We start from the raw sequence: 15,822 nt of genomic DNA on the forward strand, positions 1-15,822 counted from the left end.
ATTATCCCTAAAATAAATTATTATTTTAATAATAATAAATAAGAATTACTATTTTTATTTTAATCCTATTTTATTTCTATAATTATATTTTTAAAAGCTGTCTATTCTAGACTTTAAAACTATATTTTGAATAATTACTTCGGATGTCTAATCTAAACTTTAAAACTATATCCTACTGAATTTATAGATTTGAGGTTAGAATTGGTAACTACAACTCTGCTAAAGTTGGTAGGTTGTACCCCAAAATTTTTTAATTAATGCCGCATCTATAAAATATGCAGGCCCATCAATTCCCAACCTCATCCTTCCTTCTCTCACCTACTCATCTCTCTCTCTCTCTCTCTCTCTCTCTCTCTCTCTCTAATGGAGCTCACGGCGCAGCAGCTGGGTGCCTTCGATGGCACGGACCCGAGCAAGCCCATCTACGTGTCGATCCGCGGCACGATTTACGACGTCTCCTCCGGCAAGGGGTTCTACGGCCCCGGCGGCTCCTACGCCGTCTTCGCCGGCCGCGAGGCGAGCCGCGCGCTGGGCAAGATGAGCAAGAGCGAGGAAGACGTCAACGGCAACCTCGACGGCCTCTCCGAAAAGGAGATGGGCGTACTCGAGGACTGGGAGAAGAAATTCCAAGCCAAGTACCCCGTTGTCGGCCGCCTCGCCTCCTAAATCCGTCGACCATGTACTAAAGATGGGATCTTTATGCCGATCCGATTGGGGAGTGATTCATATGTGGGTATCTTTGGATCCATCTGTAAGTGATGCAAATAAGAGTGTGAATTTAGTAAAGTATCCATCACTGTACTGATCTATCTATGGGTTAAAGATGTTAAATTAGTGATCTGCGGTCTTGTTGGTATCCTGATTTATGTTTGATTGCGTATAAATTAGTGATCTTAGTGGATTAATGTTGTTGTGAATTGCCCTGTAATGCGACGAATCCTCTCTTAAAGACGAGATTTTTATGCCGATCTATGTGCTAAAGGTGGACACTTTATTTATGACTTAAAATATTTTAATTAGTGATCAGTTGTTATCTTGATATCTGAATTGATGCTTATCAGTAAATTATGCTTTAATTGGTGATATGGAGTGAGTGGAGTGCTTTGATGTGTTAGATTATACCTTTCTTTAAACATAGATGTTTAAGGAGAGAGGTTTTCCTTTTCTGATGAATTGAGTACTGCTTTCTTCTGCTCATATTGGGAGTTTGAAATGTTTGTATCGTAATAGATTAAGTAGTGCATTGTTTGCTCATTTGGTGGAAGATGTTAACTAATAATGTAGAAATTGCTCTATCTAGTGAAAGAGATTTAAGTAGTTTGCCTGTGCTAAAGAAAAGTTCTTATCTTGGATGTGTTTGCCTGTGCTAAAGAAATGCATGACTTATAGCCAGAAGGAAAATATATCTATATATTCATTCTAAGATAAGGCATGAATTATCTAACTTAAATTTCTATAAATACTATGGGAGGGAATGCTTCATATAGATATTCTTAATATTTGGCAATGGTATACCATCATCATTTTAACTTAGTCTCGTTCAACTTATTGTATGCAATGTAAACTGCAAGGATAATTTCTGCAGGTAGGCTTTATTTTTTTTTGTGACAAAGGTTGGCTTGATATTGATATATGCGGTTAGTGAAAAAGACTACAATGGAACTATGGAGTCATAAATGCTCTTGGGAGTTTTATTTTCAATTATTCATTAATGATAACGATGTTTTGGCTGATTCTTGATTTTTCAATATGCTTCCCAAAGTTTATCCCATGATTTGATAACCAAATATTGTTTTATTTTTGTTCTATCTTGAAGCTTGTCCTTTTGGTGAATGAATAGCTTTCTGGGCAAAACATGATTTGTTGTATGGAAAAGATTAAATTCAATCGTTGTACACTTGTTTTTCTGCCTGAGTTTGTCCATTGTGGTGGCACCAGATCATTTTGCTTTCAATTGTAGCAAGGCAAATCTTACTTGTGCCTTGTTCTAAACTTCTAGTTGAAAATATTTAATTAATTTTGAAAGATTTATTTCACTTAGAATGATAAGATACAATTAAAATAGAAAATAAACAATAATTTTAACGTGGAATTTTTTTTTATTCAACTACGAATCTCTTGATGATGTTAACTGCACCGCTTTCCGTGCTTGGTACTCAATCTTAATAACCCTTAAGGTTGTAGGCTTGAAATTCTAATAAAATAAAATATTAATCTCCCCAGCTTCCTCTTTGAATGATCTCCTACAAGATTTTTTGGCCTATAAGAGTTCTCCCTTTTTCTTCAACACTTATCCTTTTATCCTAATTTGGACAGAAAAGGTGAACATTTTTTCACATGTTCTAACAGGTTCGAACAAATACATTGAAAGCTATTTTGAATGATTTATAAAGCTTTCAGGCAAATCTTATTCGAAGTTTGTTCGAACAACTTCGTAAAATCGAAATTTATTCGAACAACTTCGAACAATTTCAAACAAATTACTAAGCGTTATTTTGTTGAAGCTCTTGAAAAAGTCTTGTTCGAATAAACTTTGAATAAAGTACTTAGTATTATTTTTTTTGGAGCTCTTGAAAAAAATCTTATTCAAATAACTTCGAACAAACTACTTAGCATACTTTTTTCGAAGCTCTCAGTGAAGTTTCGTTTGAATTTGCTTGAACAACCTTCAAACGAACTTCAATTTTTATTGCGCAATTTTATTTATCTTCCAAACTCCATATGACATTATGCCACAGTTTAAACAATAAAGACTAAAAAAGAACACTACGACTAATTTTGTTTAGTCACCAATTTGTCAATTATAAAACCTAACACTAGCCTTTTGAATAGATTCACATTCTTGTGGAAGGATAACATGAGTTCTTTCTTGATGTACTCATCTGCTGAATGGTGTGTGAACTGTTTCCATGTTACATCTTAAGTAGGTATCATTTGTTGGAGCTTCTGTTCTTGTTCTGTAGAAGTTGGGTGACATCATAAGTAAACAATTGTAGTAAATATGATGGGACTGTTGAAACATTCAATTCTCAATAATCAGTTCTAGTTATAAGTTACAGGGTTTTGCCAAGAAACTCTACACCATGCAGAATATTGAGGGAATGAAGGAGAGTGAAATCTAATAATGTTTGGTGTAAAGAGAGATGCCATTGTGAGATTGTCTTTGGTATTTTTCTTCTTTCTTTTCTGATTAAGTTATCTGTTTGATTGATATGCTAAAGAAAAGTGACAAGATGAACAGCAATGCTTTACACAATGCAAGAAACAGAGGAAGGTTCAATTCCCTTCCATGTATACTGAACTACATATTTTCTTATACATGGAGTATCTAAAAAGAATTATAGAATAAAAGGTCACACACTAGATCTACATATGGGAGGAGACAACTATCTCCATTTGATGCTATGGAATGAAACATACAATTGCATGGGCATTCAGACATCATATTCCTGCACTTGAATGACTTGTAACAGTATATAGATTCATCAAGAATCTGCTGGTGGTTCTTCAACCTCATCCACTTCTTGGCTCTCCTCCATCATGTTCATCAGCATGGAGATCTGATCTTGAAGCATGGCATTCTCCCTCTCCACCTCGGCCCGCCTGCTCCGCTCCTGAAGCAATTGAACCTGGAGATGCTCCAGGCACCGCGAATCCTCCTCCAACTGCTCGTTGAGCCCGTTGATCTCGCGGTCCTGTTCCATTGACATCAACCAGGTTAAAAGGTTCTTTCTACAACATCATCAGCGGCGGCGGCGAAAAAGAACATATGAAACCGGACCTTTCTATTCATCTCCTGGATTGCAATCCTACGCATGCTCTCCACGACGTCCACATTGACAAGCTTGCGCTTCTTACCGACTAGCCATCCCTTAGGGTACGACGTGGTGTCGAAGTCCGGCGGAGGGAGTAAGATCTCTGCAGGGTTGCGTCCGCCTTTCAAGCCACCCATGGTTGGTTCCAATGGTTCGAAGAGCGCCTTCCGGCGATCAGATAAAGTGTTGGCTTTCGGGTCCAGCATTGGATGGTCATCGGCACTCACCACCTGGTTGTTTTCTCTATTCACTGAGTCCTCTGGCTGGCTATCTGAGCTCTCTTCCTTGAGTGCATTTTCCAAGCACCGGCCATTGGCTAAGATGAATTGATCACAATAGGGATAAAGAGATCATATCAAAAAGAAAATTCCCCTTTCCCCCCTACTTAGATCTATAGTATAGTCCATGCCCGATTCTTTCTCACACGCAATAAGTAAGCAGGAATTAATAGCTATCGTATCACTACAATGATCCAGGTTTAATGCCTTCAAGCTGCGGTATGGGGAATCTTTTATATGAAAATAGAAAAGAAAAAGACTAAGAATTAAGTCGCATCAAATAGTTGGATGATATCTCTCAATGTGTGGTTGGAAGCAGCTGTATGATACCAAAATAAAACAAAATGGTTGGAATTGACTTCATATATATTATATTCGTTGCATTATATAGAGCCCAGCTCGAGCTCTAAACAAGCCGACCTCAAAAATTTGGGCTCAAGCTGAACTTGGCTCGCTCGCGAGCTCGGCTCTAATCAATTCCGAGCCGCTCGGCTCGTTTACACCCGTAAATTTAGCGCTAATATGAAACGAGAAAAGCATGGCATCCAAAGCGTATATACCCGTAAAGTGCCGGTGAAGCCACGCGAACTTGAAAAATATAGGCAAATAAACTGGCATCTGTCGGTCAGCGGCAGCATTGCATTCTCCACACCGCTCGGATCCCAACTACTCTCTTTTCCCCAACCACCCCTCGAAGCCCAATATTATCCAACCAAAATTAAATCGAGAAAAATAAAATAAAAAACGGTCGATTTCCTCTCTTGTTTTTTTCATTCGTTCTTTCCGAACTCTCCTCGATCCTAATTGGAGTGTGGTAGATTTGAGAAGAGAACTACCGATTACCTGATCTCTTGCGAGAATTCCAAAAGATCCTGGGAGGAGAAGCTGGGGAGAACCCATCCATCCCAAAGCTCTTATTCCCTCCTCTTTGCCAAGAACGCAAGAAGGTTCCTCCAAACCCTTGTCGTCTTCTCCCCGCTGCCGATCCACAAAGAAAGAGAATCACAAAAGGAAGGTGATAAAGAGATCCGGTGAAGAGTTATTTACGACCTCGGTTGTTGTTGAGCTCTTCTTGCTTGCCCTTCGTCGCTTAAGCTTATCAGAGGAGAGAAGACATGCGGAAGAAACCTCTCTCCGTCTCTCTCGGCGCGCGTAAATGTTTCTGTCGCCCTTTGGAGGCTACTTGTGTCACTTATTATTATGCTTCTTCGCTATCGCGATGGCACCGATGACAAAGGGACGGTCACGGTCGTCTGGACGTTGCTTTTTTTGTTTCTAAGCTAACACGAATATTACGGTTTACACCTTACGATTTTACTATTTTACTATTTAGTTCGTATTCTAAATATCTGGTGGAACTTGGAAGACGAGTCTGCCCACCAACTGTCTGTAGGAAGGCCCCACTGAAATATTAGTATTTAGTTCATTAGTAGAAGATTTAATGGGTCTATTAATGATAGGTATAATGATGCAATCTAGGTCATATCGGATTAGGAGACATTGGGCTCAATGAATTGAGTCTAGTTGTCTTATTTACTTATTTGGTTTAATTAGAGCCTTAATATATTATAAATTTTTTTAATTAGTTAAATCTGTATAATATTTTATAGACGTTAGAATAATATCAAACTAACCGGATAAAATTGCCAACATTTAGATCTATAACTTTGGTTGTCACTAATTCTCTAGATTCGGAATCTATTTGACGAAACAAATGACTAATTTGAGAAAGATAAGGAAAACTAATTTAACTAAGTCATAATTATGTCTAAGTCGTGTTTATCTTTAATATAAGCTAATAAGTCAAATCTTAATGAAAGTCGATAAAAGTCAGCCACGTGGAGTGCAGCCCTAATTTATTATTATAGAATAAATATTAAGTTAAGTTAAATTTATTTACCTTACATTACTTATCGTCCTTATCTTTAACCGTAGTCGTTAGATTATCGTTATCTTTTTAGGAGAGGATCATAGCCGTAGAATCTCTAATACTTTTAAACCTAGTCACCACCTTCCTCCAACAGTCACTCTATCTTACGGTTGTCTATCATCACCCTTGGCCGTCCGTTACCTTCCAACGATCGTCGTAATATCAAATATATACCGTTCTGTTCTGTCCTATTTTAACTTATCCTATTTAGGTGAGACTAGAGTCATTAGAATCCTAACTCGTGTGGCAACTATCACCTAAATTTTTATAATTTTTTTACGATCAGAATTCATAACATATAACTACACTATAATTTTTTCTCCAAAAGCGCAACTAGATCCGCTGGTAAGGCATCTAGAGTGGTATAATTCGCTTCCTGAGTCTATTCAATATGATTAGATCTCCACGTGAAAGAGTTACTTCAAACTAATTTGTTTTTTATATCTCAAAGTTTGGGCTTATGGTTGACCTCTATATCTATAATTAATACCCAAGTTCAAGGGGCTTATTTTGCTGAGAGGGTTCTTGGCTTAATTAATATTTTAACCCTCCTCAACTATTAAAAAAAAATAATACAAACACCCCTGCATTATTTAATTATATTACTAAGCCCTTGGCGTTAGATGTTCCGTTAGAAAAAAAATGTTAACAATTTTTTTTAAAAAAAAATTAATTAATTAATTTGATGGACGAAAAAATTTCTTTTTTTTTTTCCAATTGTATTAAAAGTGGATTTTGAAAGAATTTAAAAAAAAATTGATTTAGAGTTAATGAAAGGATAGGAAAGAAAGAAAATGGTATCTTTTTGTCCATTATTAAGTTAGTCAAGTTTTTAAGATTATTTAGATAGGGCTAGAAATTGTTATAATTTAATTTATATTTAAAAAAATTAAGACTAAGTAATGAGACTAACTAATTATAAGCCAGACAAATAGATTAGTTCTCTCTAATATATAAATTAATTAGGATAATTCTACTATAAAATGGGCGAATGAGTAAATTATGAGTATATGAAATTCACTAAATATCAAATCTAAAGTTCCGGAGATAATCAAATTTATACCGTTGTGCTTAAGTTTTGGCCAAAGTGAAATCAAGGAGTTCAGGGATAATAATAAAATTAATATGTTTTCCATGAGCAAACAACAATAAAATTATGAACAAATAAGAGTTATTTGGTTGTATGAATACAAGATATTACCGAACACAGGATGAATGGATCACATGATTGGATCACAACATCATCAGATGCAGTCCCCATGCCGGATAATTTAATAGGAAGTATGTCAGAGAAAAATGAATGCAAAAAGTCTCGTGGCAAACTTTTTCCTCGCCATACGCCCAAGTAGGTGACTCTGAAGCCACTGGATTGGAGAGGGAGAGAGCAAAAGAGAGAGGGAGAGAGGATGGAGAAGAGCGGTTTCCGATCTCTGTCCATATCTCTCATCCTCGCCTACCTCCTCTCGTCCCCTACGTTCACGATCGACGCCGCTTCTCCCTTCGAGCTACAAGCGAAGGACAGGGTGAGGACTTTACCTGGGCAGGCCTTTAACGTCAGCTTTGCCCATTACTCCGGCTACGTGACTGTTAACGAGGAGTCTGGGAGAGCTCTCTTCTACTGGTTCTTTGAGGCCGTCGAGGACCCAGCTTCCAAGCCCCTTGTTCTTTGGCTCAACGGAGGTCTGCTGCCATTTGTCGCTTTCTTGTGTTTGTCGTCGTATTTGGTGTGGTTCTGTTGGAAATCGAGATGGGTTGAGCTCAAGATTTGTAATTTTTGATTGAAAGTTGGATTTTTAAGAATGAATACTTTCTATTTCTGACCTTATTAGTAGCAAGTTGGTAATTTTTTGATTAGGGAGCTGCTTGAAATGTTTTGGCGTACCTAGTGTTTGTTTTATTGCTTCAACAAAAGTTTCCGATTAATAGTTCTGACTAAATAGAATGGTTCTTTAAGAAAAATTTCCATTTCCAATCTTGGAGAGCTTCTATGATTCTTATTGATGGGAGTTGGTTTTGTAGGGCCTGGGTGTTCTTCTATTGCTTTTGGAGTGGCGGAGGAAGTGGGGCCTTTTCATATCAATGCTGACGGAAAGGGTGTATATCTGAATCCTTATTCATGGAATCAAGGTAAAACCAATGGATCTGGCATTATTTTATCTCCTTTCTGTATACTTTTATGGATAATATAAAGAAGAATGTCATCATGTTTAGGGAATCGATTGCCGCCTATGCATCTGCAAAACGTTTATTATACTCTTCATCTTTCAGACATGTCTTTCTCATCTAGATAAGCAGAAATTATGAAATAGTTAAAGTTTAGCTCCCTTTTCTTTTTAACTTTATGCTGCTGTTCTGTAGTATTTGATGACTTGATCTAGAATCTTCATTCAGTGTGTTTAGTTGTTTACAGACATTGTATGCTATTGAAAGTTTTTCAAACTGCAGGCCCCAAGTACCTTTTGGGAACTTGAGATGATAGACAATTAATCACTTTTGAGTCCCATAAATTTTGCAGTTGCAAATATGTTATTTCTTGACTCTCCTATTGGCGTTGGTTACTCATACTCAAACACTTCCGAAGATTTGTCAAGCAATGGAGACAAAAGGACTGGTAAAACTTACTTTTTTTGTTCCATCCTTTCAATCGTATGATTTTATCTGCACAATGAAGTTGGTCAATATTTTATGTATTATCATTTCAAGTTTTGATAATGTTGTTTTGTGTTGAAGCTTCCGATTCATTGGTATTCCTGCAAAAGTGGTTTGATCGGTTTCCACAGTATAAGGGACGGGAATTTTATTTGACTGGAGAGAGTTACGCAGGTTAGAAATTTATTAAATAAGATGCTTCATCTTTGCTTTCTTTAAATAATATCTGTGAGAGATTAGAGTTACTTTTTCCTAAAGCTAATTGTCATCTATTGTACTTGCTTTTTAGGGCATTATGTTCCCCAATTGGCTCAAGCTATCGTGAGGTATAATATGCGTAGCGGAGAAAATTCAATCAATCTAATAGGATATATGGTATAGCTTTAAAATGTTGATTGATTCCAAGATTTTTAAATATGGGCCTTTCTGTCTAACTAATTAGCGATGTGTTCTGCAGGTGGGAAATGCTCTTACTGATGATTTCCACGACCACTATGGTATTTTTGAATTTATGTGGGCAAGTGGCTTGATCTCGGATCAGACATACAAGCTGCTGAATGTCTTCTGCGACTTTCAATCATTTGTGCATACCTCTTCTGAATGTGAAAAGATTCTTGATATTGCTAGCGGTGAACTCGGGAATATTGATCCCTACAGCATTTTCACACCATCCTGCACTGCTGCTGTTGTCTCCTCAAAGAATAGATTGCTAAAAAGATTGCGTGTGAGCTTTTACTTCTCCAAGCTCTGTACTTCAAGTGTTTTTTGGTTTTTAATAAGGATAACATTTTGCATTTCGGAAAATGCTTATTAGCCCATACTTCAGTAAATACATGTAAAAACACTAGAAAAAATCAAGAACAAAGGAAAATCGATTTTGTTTGTCTTGTTATGAAGCTTAATTGATTCCATTTGTGTATTAACAAGTCTTTATATATTTTCAGTCAGTTGGAAGAATTGGTGAGAATTATGATCCATGCACTGAGAAGCACTCGACTGTTTATTTTAACTTGCCTGAGGTTCAAAAGGCACTTCATGTTAATCCAAAAGTTGCACCAACTAAGTGGGAAACCTGCAGGTAACAGCTTGTGAACTGCTATCTAATAGTGTCTGATATACTTATTATAATTTCTTCTTATAAATTTCATCTCTAGATTATTCTATAGAGTATTAATTACTTCAACCAATTAGTTTTCAAGCTTTGATGATCTTTTGCTCCACTCTGGTTTTGTAAAATATAAATGGATAATCTTTTGCATTATCCTGCAAGAAGAATCAATTTACAGTGTTATTTCTTTTTGCCCATGATATGAGGTGTTCTATATCATAGAGGGAGTGTGAATCATCTAGTTTGATGTTCATCTTTCTCTCTTCTTATTTGGTCACTTTGTATGTTATTTTATGCTTGAAGAGATATACCATCTTGAATCTTTTCTTTTATTGAGTATCTTATTTGATGTCACAGATGAAACATCTGCAGTTCATTTACTCGGTGAAATTTACTTCACTAACTTTATGGTAGCAAACTAGCATTACTAAGCATGCATTTGGACTTTGTTTAGAATATCTGCATTTGAGATAAGAAAGGACATGGATGCACCATGTATATTCAATTATTTTTGAAAGCAATAATTTCATCTAATTACCTAATCACAATAAGGAGGTTTACCATTCTGATGTGTTGCATCATACTTTATTGGCAGTGATACAGTTAATGAAAATTGGAAGGACTCCGCAACATCTGTGCTGCATATATACCGTGAACTTATACCCTCTGGACTTCGCATATGGATGTTCAGGTGATTCAAGCATTACTTTCACTAGAATCCTATGTAACATTTTGCTTAAACACTGTTGTAGTTCCATAAGTGTAAACTTCATAACTAGCAACTTTATTCTTTCTCCTTGATTTCTTTGATCTAAATTAAACATTCACATATCAACATTTTTCTTGCATCTAGATTGCTGAATGCATGTGATTCATATATTTTGCAAATGTTTTTGGTATTTTGGACAGAAACTCTGTTTCTGGGAGTCTTAATTTCTCTGAAATGGAAAAGAAAGTGAAACAGATGTAAATAACCTATTCATCCTGACCATCTCCCTGTTATTGTGTGCTGAACTAGATTAAGGCATATCATATTTACATAAATGTCTGGCCAATCTTTTGTGAGCATGCAAATTCAATCTGTTGTCTGCAAGACTGATGGAAGTGGCCAATGGTATTTTGCCACTAAGAAATTTTCTTTTTGTCTTTCTAATGCAAATATCACTTTAACTTGTTCAGTGGAGACACGGATGCTGTGATTCCAGTGACATCCACACGATATAATATTGATTCTCTCAAGCTTCCTACTATAGCTCCTTGGCATGCGTGGTATGACGATGGTCAGGTAAGTTAGCCGGCTCTCTGCATTTTTCTTTCTTGAGTCAAAAGATCAGCTGCAACTGTATTCTTCAGTGGGAATAGCACTATTCCTGACTTATTAAATAACAAAAACATATTAGCAGTGGTCTTCAAGATATTATATCTTAGCTTTTTAGCATATTGCGTAACAGATCAATGATTTATGTTCGGCTTGGCACTTTCCATGCCAGGTGATCTAGTTGGCACCAAAACCCAACCTATTAAATATCAGTGCTGGGAATTCCACATACACACACTGAGGAGGTCACATCATTATGAGAAAACAACACCGATATCACTAACACCAAGAACAATTACTGTAATAAGCAACAACAGCATTAAGAAGAGAGATAGCACATGACATTTAACACCACTGTCACCAATATAGCAACATCGTCAACAGCATTTAAAAGAAGAGAAAGGTAAGAAAAAACTTTAGCAGACAACATTACCACCCACCAGTTACCACCAGCACCTAACAACAACAATTACATCAGTAAGAAAATAAAGATAGTACATCACTTATAAGACAACAACAGAATACCACCATCACCAAGCCATGTGTAAGATAATAATGTTTCTTTGAACTAATTTGTGTTACTAAAAATTCTAGTGGAATTCAACATATTATTTAATGTTATAGTCAATTATATGTCATGGTTGTAGTGTTATACTTGTATTAGGTCAAGTACTTCAATCATCTAATGTCACTAATTTAATGTTTTCATGTCAGTGATATGTAAATATGGATTACACAGCTTTACACTTTGCTATGGACATGCTGGTTTTAATCAAAAGCAATTCCATAAATGGAAAGTACATCCAATTATGCTATGAATGCCTCATAGTTGCAACGTGAAACTAAATATTGAAACTAATAATAGAATCATAATTTTCTATGAATACCTGTATAGTAATACAATCGTTTAAAGATAAATGCCTCGTTTGTTTGGTGCCATAATGCATTTAAGGACAACTTTATATGCACCTTTTATATGCAAATGAGTTACATGTTTAAAACTATGTGTATTCTAGTGTTTGGTTTGACACAAAGTAACAATTACTTTGGATAAAGAAATGAGGTTGGTTATTTTCTATGTCAATTACCATATTGCCGCTATGAGATGTATTACTTTTAATATATTTGATATAACTTAAAAAGTGTTAATATGTTAGTTTTTGATATTTTTGTGTCTAAAAATGTTAAAAAGGTTATATTGGTAAAGGGAATATTAATTTTTTACAATATATTATTTTTGTTCATATTTTTTTAGTTCATAGTAACATATTATACTTAATTATTTTATAAGGAGATATTCATTATTTTGGATAGTGTAGAGGGTAAAATTGATAATTACTTCTCTTATCCTTATGCATATAACTGTCTCACATCCCTCCACCTGTGATAGGATTTCATATTATCACATGAATAAACTGTGTATAAGTGAATGTTCATTTACAACACATGTATAATAAATGCCTAATTCACAAATAAATACTCTTTGTGCACCAATAAAATACTGCCATAATGTATAGTGACATTGTAGCATATAGATACAAGTCGATATTCACATTTAATGGGTCCTCGGCAGATCTTATTAAAATATAAGTACACAATTTTTTTTCGAAGGCAGGGAAGTGATAGCGGACTCAAACCTTCTGATGAAAGATAATATAGGCTGCCTAGATAAAATGATTTCATAATCCAATTCTTGCCAATATGCTATTTTGAGTTTTTTTTTTCTGCTTGCACACTTTTGGAGAAGGAAAACTTTTTAATCGACAAAATTTATTAAGCACTTGAAATTCATATGGTACCTCTAATAAAAAAGAACACAATTCTAATATTGCAATCTGTTATACATATTTATGTATTTTTTTTTTAAAAAACTTTTCTGTTGTTAAAACAGGTTGCTGGATGGAGTCAAGTTTATGAGGGGCTCACATTTGTGACCATAAGGGGAGCTGGTCATGAAGTTCCATTGCATCGACCTAAGCAGGCTCTCGTTCTCTTCAAATCATTCTTGTCAGGTCACCCAATGGCTGGATTATCCCAGTTAGATGATTCCTAAGTCATTCTTGAACAGAGAGACATGCTGTTTAGCTAAAGGCAACCAAGTAATAATTCATGGCATCCAATCAGGCCTGTATACTGGACGCCATTTTAGAAGAGACTTTTGTGTGTTTGTTTGTCCCCAAGAATGGTGCTTTGTCCAAATGCAAAAGTAAAGCATTGTCATCAATGTACAATTATGTGGCATTATTTAGTATATGCAGTGATGAGCTCTCAACTTGCCTGTATTGTTAATTTAGATGCTTCCATGCTTTTTTTCTTCTTTTTTATGCGAAGCCCCGTTATAAGGAAGTGAAAGTATTCGAGGGAAGAAGAGAGGAGCGAGAGGGGGGAGGCGAAGTTTACTGATCATAGATGAGTGCAAAATGGGGAGTCAAAAGAAATTTGAGAAAAAGAGGGAAAGGTGGACCTCCCCATCTTCCAAATGGCAGCCAAGGAAGAACATAAACAGTTGTTTGTCCGAGCCTCTCACCTGAAAATATTGCAATTCTTTTCCTTCCATAGTATCTACTAAAGTAGATCAAAGAGGTGATCGTTGGCTTTCAGATTGGAGAAAGACACACTGGATAATCAAGTGCTGCAGAGATCCTGAAATGTCTCCATAGAGAGGGCAGAGGAAAGGGAATGCATCTGAGTAGCCCCTTCCTAGCTAAGAGATCCCTGAGTGAACTCAGCAAGCCAAAGAAAGATCTCCACTAAGAGCTTCCATGTCCTTGAGACTGAGAGCCATAGACTATGCTTAACTTGAAAAACAAATCCATGTTCAGCTTTCTGGTGCAGATGATCGGGCCACAGATAGTATCTATTGATGGTAGAGCAACAAATCGACAGTTTCTGTTGCCAAATTTTGAAATGAAATGGATATAGCAGGTATATGTCTATATTCCTTTCTTTTTTGGATCTAATCTCAGTATTTGTTGGATTTCATGATACACTATTGAAGAGAAGTTGTTTTGGTTGTTCTTAAATTGTCAAAGAAAAGAGTTTAGAAAAAAGGTATTTAAGAGGATCACCGTATTCCTCTTGATCTCATCTTCTCTTCTCTCTTAAAATGTAGTTAAAAAAACTCTCTTAAAGTCCAAAAGTTATGTAACAATATAAATCTTCTATCTTTATAGATCTAAGCCATTTCAGGTTGATCTATATGTAACTTTTGCCACTTGAATGTATAATTGTACAAGTTCACCTCCTGTTGTTGATGGCTTCTTCTCATTTTCTAGAAAATATTCTGATATTTTTCTTCCAAAGTACTGTTGTTGCAAGGAAAAACATTTTTCAATGCACAACACTATTCAAACTATTTTCCAAATTAATATAATTTTTATCAAAATCGCCGTCTAAAATAGTGATTCTTAGGTGATTGATAAAAACCATTCCTTTCACGAAAATTGTTATATTTATATACACTCTCGTAGAAAGTGAATTAGAAATTACTCTCTCGAAAATCAAATAAATTATTCTGAAAATTTACTTGCCAATATACCAATATGCTGTAAAACCATTGTTTTCAATGTAAAATGCTTTACCGAAAAATAATTATAAATTCTTAGATACAAATTTGTAATTAAATTTTAAAGGAATTATCGTCTTTATTTTTTAGCTAAACTATTATCTCTAGGTCCTTGCTATATTTTTATAATGTATAGTTTTACGACTAAAATGAATAACTTTGAACAAAGTTGAGATACTCTAAATGTTTCTTTTAATAATATGTTTATCTATATCTTTGTTGAATTAAACTCTGGATTCTCATATGAGATTCAATTAAACTGTTTGTATGACATTCTACTTCACCACTTACTCTAGGAATTCTAGGCAAAGTCATGGTTTGGGTCAATCCCTTACCAAACAAATGTTTTTTATCTTTGTCTTTTAGGTCAAAACTGTTGCACATGGTTTGGACAGAGCAAGGACTGCCACTAACCTACACTAGAGCAAATCCTTGCAGTCTTAAGCAGCAGAGGATCCACTTCCTTAATGGTTAGGAAATTTTGGCTTCCCAGCAGGCCAGCACTATGAACATAGTGGGGTTCAACCTTTGGCTCAACTTTATTCAATGGTTCAACGGTGCATTAGTTTGGAGCAATAGCTCGGTGGTACGACGGTTTAAAGTGCCTCAGTACACTAATAATTAAGAGCTAGCTTAGATTAGAAGGCTATGTTGGCTAAAAAAAAATTTAATAGATCTAAATGTCTTTGTATTAAAAAAGGATTGACTTTTTATTCGGTCAATATCTATATTTCGGGTTCTTGAATGATAAAAAGGAAAAAAGAAAAGCACGGTAGGGTACAGTATAGCTTCCCTTCGCTGCTAACATACTCAAAAAAGGGAAAAAAAATTTGACGTGCGCCGTGCTTGCAATGCATTATAGTGCTAACATAATAGACTCTCAAACAACTGCCACTAAGCCTTGTGGAACAAATATAACACCAGGATATGATCACATGAGTTGCAGCTTGTATGATCTGATTGAATATTGTCGTGTACTTTTAGCAGATTGTGTGTAAAATGTAGCTCGGCTCTGTCTTTGCAATAATAATTCTAGCTGTCCTTACTAAAAGTTTGAGATCTAGATACAAATGGACAGAAAGAAGGAAGCATCTTTAATCTCCAGGTGGAAGTAATTTGATATCTCAGATAAGGGCCCAGCTAAGGATTTTGGAGTAAA

The 15,822-nt window shown here is 35.6% G+C and overlaps 3 protein-coding genes across 6 annotated transcripts; 2 read left to right on the forward strand and 1 right to left on the reverse strand.

The window, feature by feature from the left end:
- The first annotated feature begins 293 nt into the window (after positions 1 to 293).
- On the forward strand, positions 294 to 856 carry LOC140773821 (probable steroid-binding protein 3). The gene has a single exon (XM_073116580.1). The coding sequence runs from the start codon at positions 364 to 366 to the stop codon at positions 664 to 666; it is 303 nt and encodes a 100-aa protein (XP_072972681.1). The 5' UTR covers positions 294 to 363; the 3' UTR covers positions 667 to 856.
- A 2,391-nt stretch (positions 857 to 3,247) lies between these two features.
- LOC140773926 (protein HEADING DATE REPRESSOR 1) lies at positions 3,248 to 5,312 on the reverse strand. 4 transcript variants are annotated; one of them, XM_073116716.1, is made up of 4 exons: positions 5,144 to 5,312; positions 4,937 to 5,071; positions 3,782 to 4,099; positions 3,248 to 3,695 (listed from the first exon to the last, which is right to left on the reverse strand). In XM_073116716.1, the coding sequence occupies exons 2-4, from the start codon at positions 4,991 to 4,993 to the stop codon at positions 3,486 to 3,488; spliced, it is 585 nt and encodes a 194-aa protein (XP_072972817.1). In that variant the 5' UTR covers positions 4,994 to 5,071; positions 5,144 to 5,312; the 3' UTR covers positions 3,248 to 3,485. The 4 variants fall into 4 exon arrangements, with proteins under 4 accessions (XP_072972817.1, XP_072972815.1, XP_072972816.1 ...); XM_073116714.1 differs by having other exon boundaries at positions 3,782 to 4,131; positions 5,144 to 5,304; XM_073116715.1 differs by having other exon boundaries at positions 4,937 to 5,312.
- Positions 5,313 to 7,296: 1,984 nt separating this feature from the next.
- LOC140774053 (serine carboxypeptidase II-2-like) lies at positions 7,297 to 13,386 on the forward strand. Its single transcript, XM_073116889.1, has 10 exons — positions 7,297 to 7,703; positions 8,043 to 8,150; positions 8,539 to 8,634; positions 8,754 to 8,846; positions 8,962 to 9,047; positions 9,130 to 9,396; positions 9,617 to 9,750; positions 10,376 to 10,471; positions 10,960 to 11,065; positions 12,990 to 13,386. Exons 1-10 carry the CDS (start codon positions 7,430 to 7,432, stop codon positions 13,149 to 13,151), a joined length of 1,422 nt encoding a protein of 473 aa, XP_072972990.1. The 5' UTR covers positions 7,297 to 7,429; the 3' UTR covers positions 13,152 to 13,386.
- The last annotated feature ends 2,436 nt before the right edge of the window (positions 13,387 to 15,822 follow it).

The sequence above is a fragment of the Typha angustifolia genome, chromosome 13 (assembly GCF_048772165.1).
Source record: "Typha angustifolia cultivar Huaian chromosome 13, ASM4877216v1, whole genome shotgun sequence".
Lineage (NCBI taxonomy): Eukaryota > Viridiplantae > Streptophyta > Magnoliopsida > Poales > Typhaceae > Typha > Typha angustifolia.